Source organism: Octopus bimaculoides, chromosome 18 (assembly GCF_001194135.2).
Source record: "Octopus bimaculoides isolate UCB-OBI-ISO-001 chromosome 18, ASM119413v2, whole genome shotgun sequence".
NCBI lineage: Eukaryota > Metazoa > Mollusca > Cephalopoda > Octopoda > Octopodidae > Octopus > Octopus bimaculoides.
In genome coordinates, this window is record NC_068998.1 from 26660455 (window position 1) to 26669698 (window position 9244).

At 32.8% G+C, this 9244-nt stretch overlaps 1 protein-coding gene across 2 annotated transcripts in view; it reads left to right on the top strand.

Moving 5' to 3' along the window:
* The window catches only part of LOC106872046 (uncharacterized), a 193285-nt gene that overhangs the window by 161898 nt on the left and 22143 nt on the right, over nt 1-9244 (top strand). For both annotated transcript variants that reach the window (XM_052974290.1, XM_052974291.1), the window contains exon 3: nt 5898-6002. In XM_052974290.1, the coding sequence (XP_052830250.1) occupies nt 5898-6002 (105 nt within the window). The remainder of the gene's footprint in view (nt 1-5897; nt 6003-9244) is intronic.

Sequence of the window (9244 nt, forward strand, 5' to 3'; positions counted from 1 at the left end):
TGTGTGTGTGTGTGTGTGTGTGTGTGTGTGTGTGTGTGTGTGTGTGTGTGTGTGTGTTTGTCCTCTACTACCACTTAACAGCCAGTACTGGGGTCAGTTCATTTGACTAAAAGTTCTTTAAGGTGGCACCCCAAAATGGCTGCAATCTAATGATTGAAAAAGATAAAAGATAAGAGTTAAAAGATATGACTTTCACACTAGTAAATGATGGTAGTTTCTCGTAGACTGAGAAAGACAGTTCTGTAATTTCATGCTGAACAATTCTGCACAATTGAATTGTTCATAAAAGTGATCTGTTTATAGTGCTATCAAATTGATGTTGTCTGAACAGGTGCACGATGTAACTTGTAAATATACTATATTTAATATCACACACCTTTATAACTTTTTTCTGTTACTGAATCAAATTCTTTTGTCATCTTCACCATTTTCCCTATCTTCTATCTCTTTCTCCTCTCTCTCCCTCCTCACTCTCTCCCTCCAACTCTCTCTCTCCACTCTCTCCCTCTACTTTCTCTCTCTCTCTTTATCTCTATCTCTCTCCACTTATTCACTCTCTCTCCCTTTCTCTTTCTCACTTTCTCTCTCCAACTGTAGTAGCTATGTATCTCCTCTGCTGCATGACACCTATTTTTGTCCTAATTATATTCTAACCTCTCATCACCTGGCACAAAACCAACTCCCATAATACTATTCCGACTTAGTTGAATAGTTTTATCCTGCAAGTTACTTAGTGACCTCACTGCTGCTGGTGTCATGGAAAAGAACCCAGTACACTCTGTAAAGTGGTTGGCATTAGGAACAACAACATGTCGCAGAAACCATGCCAAAGCAGATAGTAGAGCCTGGACCTGTCTTCTGACTTGTGAGCTCTTGTCAAACATTCCAACCCATGCCAGCAGGGAAGGAGGATGTTAAATGATGGTGGTGACAATGCTGATGAGGACTCTACCCTGGTCTGACTCAGATCGAATGTAATAAAATAAATAAAAAGGAGAATTTAAGTCAGGGAAACAGACATTGTGTCAGATGCACAACTTTTCAGACTGAGGTATGATTAAGCAAGCCTCTACATGGCCAAATTTCTTGTGAATTACATCCCACCATCTTAAATATAAAATATGAAAATGAACAATGATTGTAATCCAAAATATTCAAAAATTGTGCCAGCTGGAATGCTTTTGATAATTTGCTTAATCAGGGCTCAGTTAGAGTCAAGCAACAAAGTTCTTGCAGGCTGGTAGATTTAAGAACCCTCATACTAACCTAGCTTTTAGGTACCTATAATGCAATAGAGTGTTGCAGTCATTCATGCCAAGTCTCTAGTCTGAGGATACCTTCCTCCCTTCCTCCAACTAGTCATGAAGAGCATCTTATCTGATAACACTTACCTCATGAATATTTGTAAGCATCCTTAATGCTAACTGATACTATGTTTTGCTTGCAACAAGACTCTCCTTATTTTGTTAGCTATTTCTCTCCGTTTTTGAGATCAATTGGGTTTTATTTATTTTAAATGTGCTCCTTGTTAATACATTGCAAAAAATTAATGATTTGATGAAACAGAAGAAAGGGGAATTAGTTTACTTCCAGCATGTTGAAACTTAGAATACTTAGTAGGACATGAGTCAGTGTAACAGTTGAGAATATTTAGTATTAGTTGCTTTTGCTGCTGTTCACTCAGCAGACCAAGATCTTGAAGTACATGGTCAGAGGCAGTATATGGTGTGACACATTAGCTACATCTAAGATGATGCTATATAATACAAGCACACATATCTTAGACCATATCCAAAAAAAGTCACATAACTGTTTGAATTGCTGTCTAATATGCTCATACAATCTGGCCCAGAAACATGCTGTCTTTTCTCTCTGTCTTTTCTACTATTGCCGCTTCCTTCTCACTCATTCTTCTCTCTTCCTCTTATCAATCATATTCTGTACCCTTGACCAATCCACCCTATTCTCTATTTCCAGTCCATCCTCCCCTCCTTGAATGCATTAACTGTACATTTTTTTCCTCCAGCCATTGACTTACAACTGTTTAAGAGCAATGTTAACTGCATTAATCTCAGCAGTTTTTGGTTTCGAAAAAGTCATCAGCAAAGCCCTTTCCTCACACCTAATCTAGTAAGAAAAAGATATGCCATCTTTATTGACTATGTGTTGTTTTAAAATTCTAGATATTAAACATGTTATACTCATGCTGGAATACTCTGAGAATGATTTAACTGTTGCACTGAAATTTCCTTGGAAGCTATTTACAGTAAATGATAATTTTTGTACATTCAAACCCAATAAATGTATATTTAGGATCCATAAGTCCATTGTAGAATATGCTCATCTTAGAGTCATTATCTATTCCTTTGAAGAAAGATAGTTGTTATATTACTTTTATTAGTTTGCTTACGTGGAAAATATAAACTCTTCATGATTTCCATTTATATTATATAGCTTTAAATAAATTCGATCATAAACCAGTATCAAACCATATTATTTGTTTTATGTTGCTTCCTATAAATTCAATCATATAACTTCTGCCTTAAGAAACTCTGAAAATGTCTTCCTAAATGAAGAAAATCACTGAAGATACAAACTTTGCAATTTAATTCCTTATTCTCTGGAAATGTCCAGAACCTTCAGCTAAATGTATTTAGCTTCAACCTTTTTCATTTTCAGTTAAAATGTCACCTAGATCAGATTTACCTTTTATTCCTCCAAGATCAATAAAAACGAATTACCACCCACCATAGAGGTGATCAATATAAAGGTGTTTCCTTTTGTTTAAAAAAATTTAACTTGTGATTTCAAGATTGAAATCAATATTGAATTTCTTAAAATAATTCCCTTATTAGAAGCAGCAGCTGTAAAGGCTTTGTGTTCAGACTTATTTTATCTACTGTCCCAGTGGCCTATGTCTTCAGTTTCAGTAACACACACACACATAGCCTTACTTGGATTATCTGAGTTGAAATAGTTACTGAATTGAAATATTTTCTGACACTGAATAGGAATGTTACTTTTTGTAAAACTACCTGTGATATGTAAGGAATGTGAGCTCACCACATACAACACACAAAAAGATAAAACATATAATGCTTACAATTTGTAAAAGGGGAGTTTGCTATAGTTGTGGTATTGTTTAATAGTATGGAGGAAGCAATGATTATGTCATCAGACTCAGTACTTAACCCAGGTTGTTCCACATTCAAAAGCTAACCTCGTTTATTTATGCACATTTTGGTACTAGAGTGACTTCACACATTTTTCATGTTATGTTTTAGCTTCTTATCTTAGACATAATTATAAATGATCTTTTCCATTGTCTGCTGTGTTATCACTTAAATCAGCACAAGCAATGGATTAGCAGTAATTAGTACTTATAGAAAAATGAGAAACTCTCAACTAGGCTAGAATGAAAAGAGTCATAGTTTAAAAATTTAATCAGATAAATATGCTACACCTCATGAGGAAAATATGACTGATTAGCTTGGTGATATTGAGAATACAATCAACATTGATAAAATGAAATATAATAATTAATTTAGAATCAGCAAAGATCAGACAAAATGTCATATGGTATTTAGTTGTGTCTCTTTATGTTGTGGTGGAGGTGTGTAGCTTAGTGGTTAGGGTGTTGCACTCATAACTGTAAGATTGTGGTTTTGATTCCTGGATTGGGCAATGTGCTATGCTCTTGAGCAAAACGCTATATTTCACATTGCTCTAGTCCATTCAGATGGCAAATATGAGTAATCTTGTTTCCACTCCAGGGATGGAATATATGTGCCACAGGATTTAGGAAACTGACCTTATAAGTGTATGTCTCAAGATAGACTTTTGATCCTTTTTACTTCATATCATGAGTGTGAAACCCACTAAGAGCAACTTTGCTTTTTAAAATATATCAACCTGATGCTGAAGTTTGTTGGAGATGATTCAGCAGTTGAATTTAATTTAAATAATTCCTACTTGCATAAAAAAAGGGAAATTTTCATATGTTCAAACCCAACAAGTTTGTATTTTAGGATCTAAAAGCATACTATAGAAAAGCCTTATCTTCAATTCACTGTGTTTGTTAAAATAAAAATACCATTCAAGGATTGGGATTGATTAAAACAATTATATCATTGTTACTATTATATAGACAAAAGCAGAGAATGAAAGAAGTGGTAGAACAACAGATAAATTTCCTTGCTACATTTAGTCATATTTCTTTACAATCTGGGTTCAAATTCCTGTCAAACACAACTTTAAATTGCTTCCTGTTTCAGGCTTAATGAAAATAAAGTCCCAGTCAAATCCTAGAATTGATGAAATTCTAAAAATATCTTTTAAATTGCTGCATTTCTAAGTCTGCAGGCATAGCTGAATGGTTAAGAAGATAGCTTCACAATCATGAAGTCCTCATGAACAATCTCAGCACATGGCATCTTGGGTAGTGTCTTTAACTTAGTCTCAGGCCAGTGAGTGAAACTTATGAGGAGAACATCAGATGGATTGTATGTGTAGTGCGAACAATTTCAGGGCAAGGAATAAGTTGATTATATTTATCCCAGTGCTCAACTGGTACTTATTTTATCAACCCTGAAAGGATCGCTAAAGTAAGTATGAGTTGAGGGAAGTCGATCTTAGCAAAATTTGAACTCAGAATGTCAAAATGAATGAAATGCTACTCAGCATTTTGCCTGGCATAGAAGCTATTCTGCCAGCTCATCCACCTTAACACATTATAACATACAGTGTGATGTTGATTCACCTTCAGGGATTACAGTAAGGCTACATATGTTTGTGAGATACTCAGCCTGTTTCATGTTGATTTAAAGCATTGGATATTTATTTGATTGAATAATTGGATGTTCATCGGCAAAACTGAATGAGGATCTATTATCTTAAGCATTCGAATTAAAAGTATCATAAATTTCTGATACTATAAACAGGTGTTTTTCTTAATTCAACAGGTAGGCAATATAATGCCATTTTTAACGGCGATTCTCCCCCCTCCTTCCCAACTACTAATAAACAATATCATATTTACAGTCAACACCCATCAGCTCCTCATACGAGTGCTATTCCTGTCTGTGGGTACTGTCCCTCTACCTCTTCTGTTAAAACTTATTAAACACAAGCTTGGTGCTCCAAAACTTAATTTACTCTACCATCATCACATGATAAATTCTTTATAGATGTAGTTATTTAGGCATGAATACAGAAAATAACCCTATTACTACTACTACTACTACTTTTTCCTTCCTCTTTCTTCCCATTCTACTTTTCCTTTTCTTTCTTTCTTTCTTCTTTGTCTTCTTCCTTCATAAATTATTTTTATTACTATCACACATCAGTTTAGATACTGGCATGTTTTTAAATATAACTGAGTGCTTAAGAAGTTCATATATATCATCATTGTCTTCATCATCACCATTTAATACCCCTGTGTGTGTGTGCGTTCGTGTGTGTGTGCATGCGTGCCTGCATGCATGTGTGTGTGTGTGTGTGTGTGTGTGTGTGTGTGTTGTTTTTCGGTTCTAATTTTGTCACAATTTAAACTTGAAATCTTTCTTTAATATTTTTATAGTTGGAAAGATTTATTTCTTGCATCGGCACATGAATATATATATATATCTGTAGAGGGAGGATGCATACTAAATTGGATTAACTTCAATATATGATTGGTCCTTATTCTATTGTATCTTTAAATGATGAAAAGAAATATTACATCTGTCTGGAATTACAGATAGAAATAAAGAAATATAAATAAATGGTGAAAGATATATATTTAGTATAGAATTCTATTATTTCTGTCACTCTATCACCTTATTCCAATCAATGTCATTTATAAATATATATATATATATTAATGTTTTCTTTTCTTTTTTTAACTTTCTCTTTTGCAGAAGTGTCTCCTTCAAATGATGGGAACTATACATGCGAATCACATAAAAAAGTTGCCAATAACTTCCAGGTTTTTAACAAAGCTGTAACAGACATTGTTGTTCTACGTAAGCAGATTGTCTTTTATTCAGTTTACTATGCTTCAGGAATTAAAGTATTCAGTCATGGAGTAAAGAACTCCAACTGACTTCTTACCATTGCCGTTAAAGATTTCCACCAGCATTCCATTGTTTCATTACATTATAAAGCCTATCATGTTACTTCTAGTTCATGATGGTAGCTCTGCTTTCTTAATGAAGTGAATGCTTCTAGGTAAAGTGACGATGTTTTATTTCTGCAACTTTTAGATTTTGAAAGTGTAATGTTGACTGACCTACCTATCTATCTAATGACAGCTTTAGGGAAACAAACCAAATGATGACAAATAAATGTTTGTACAGGTCTTTGAAATTATAATCTTTCCATGCTCTGATTGCTACAGGATTATTGTTAATCAAACTAGCTACCAAGAATGCATTATATACATGCAAACTGGTCTATCCAATTTATGAAAACATTTAATGAGTAGTTACAATGAAAGAGGGCACTCAGCCATTGATAAGATCCCAACACAAGAAAGAAATCAATCCAGTTGATCCCATTATATCTACTTACAAAGATACTGTTTTTATAGACAAGGTTTTTACATCAGTCAATAGATCAATGACAGCAATAAAATCTATAGGTATATATACTATTCGATAGCATAGCATTGAAAGTAGGCACTGTTAATGCACTAGTAATGTATTAATTGAACTAGCTACTGAATTGAACAATCCAGTTTATTATGTAAGTCGTTAATAATTCATGTCAACTAAAGTTTAATAGATGTATTCTTTAGTAAAGTGTAGCATATACATATATATGAATAGTTAGCTAGATAAATAGGCATGTGTGTGTGTGTATGTGTGTGTGCGTGTGAGTGTGCACACAACACACACATACATATATATATATATATATATATAAATATATACACACACATGCATATATATATATATACATATATATCACTGTATCAGTGTATCAACCGGACTCCCATATGGTTTTATACACTGAGTAGACTGGAGCAATATGAATTGAAGTGTTTAGCTCAAGAACATAAAGCACCACTGGTCCTAGTATATATATATATATATATATATATATATATATATATATATATATATATATATATATATATACATATATATATATATATATATATTTGTATGTGTCTGTGGGTATATATATATACCAAATGTGGTGAGTCACTGATGAAGCACAGCATGCTGAAATCACATGATCTGGTAATTCCAGCCCCATGCCAGACAGTTTCTACCTGCTAACAATAAATGTCTGTGGTCTTAGCATCATGGTCAGCATGAAAGCATTTCTCAAGGCAAATTGTGCAGTATTCAACTTTCTAATAATACATCCACATTGAGTAGGATACAATGATTGCTATTCAGTACTGCTACTGCTTCCATCACTAATAATTGCAATGTGACTGATGCCAGTATCATGTAAAAAGTACCTTTCAAGCGTTGAGCCTCATGGAGGCAATGACAGATAACTGAAGCCTTTGGCAATATGCTATGCTTGAGAAGAAGACCCATCAAGCCAAGTGAAATCATAGTCATGGCAGATACTGGTGTCAGACAACTGGCACGTAGCATGCAAAAGTGCCCATTACACTCTTGGAGTGGTTGATGTTAGGAAGGGCATCCAGCTATAGAACCAACACAAATCAGACTGGAATTTGGTGCAGCCCCTCACCTTACTGTTCAATCCATACCGGCATATACAATGGAATTTAAATGATGATGATTATAATATATATATATATATATATATATATATATATATATATATATATAGATATAGATATAGATAGATAGATAGATAGATAGATAGATAAAGATATAGATTGACAGACAGACAGACAGATAGATAGATAGACAGACAGATGATAGATAGATGGATAGATAAATAGATATGCATATATATATGTATGCATTTATATAATGCACATGCATATATGTGTGTATATATACATATATGTAGATATATATATTATTTGATAGATGCAATACAGTGTTTTTAAGTGCTGCTAATAGTTTCTTGTGCTGGGAACATGTCAAATAAAGTTTTATAACATCTTGCATCTTGGCACAGTCATCAGGCACAGCCTATATGGTATAAGGAACTAAAAATTGAGTGAGAGGAACTTGAAAACATGTATTGTGTCTTTTAAATAATATTTATCTCTCACCAGATGGAGTATTTCGTTTGTTGATCTTACCATCATGGAACAGTACATTATATATATATATATATATATATATATATATATATATATATATAAATGCGATAAGGAAAAATAGTAAGTGTCGACGATCTTTAATTCAAAATCCAAGTTGGTACAGAACCAATATACATTCTACAATTTAGTATTTGCAAATACTAAATATATATTCTTATATATATTCTTTACTTGGACTGTACCGGTGGACTTGGATGTTTGACGTCTCTTTGAAGTATTTCAGTCCTCAATTCTTTTATATATATTACATGAGGATAAATCATTTTATTCATTTAGTGCAGTGTCATTTGATTTAAAAGTCTTAATTGGAAAGAGTTTAACACTTTATTACAGGTGTTCTCCAAATACTGAAATATCGTTTACTCCAAACACTATATTATATCCTAAACACTAGAAGCATTCTCCAAAATTTCCTACAGAAAGCACAGCTTATTTACGAATTTAATGCTGGTCATTACTGTTCACCTTTATTTCTTGATCATTAATTACTAAAATGTAAAGAAAGAAACTTGAATAACTATTTATTGTTATGGTCACGTGTAAGTCATTAACTAAGTTTGCTAATATTAGCAATGGTCTTATATTTAGACAAGAAACTGTAAGTGAGAAGAATTGACGCCATGCATGTAGGAGTTACATGAAGGTGTTACTAGTACTAATACAACTACTAATACTATTGGTGCTGCTATTACTACTAACATTACTACTAATACTACTACTACTACTATTAATAATAATAATAATAATGATAATAATAATACTAATAATGGTACTGTTACAATACAACCTCATATCAATTAGGCTATCACTTCTTTTTATGTAAATGGATCAAAATTGATGATATAAAAATTCTTAAATAATGGCACATGCACACACACACACACGTACATATATATATATATATATATATATATATATATATATATACATATAATAACAGTATACACAATAATATTAATAATGGTTTCTAACACAGGTAATATAAATAATATATGGTGTGCATAT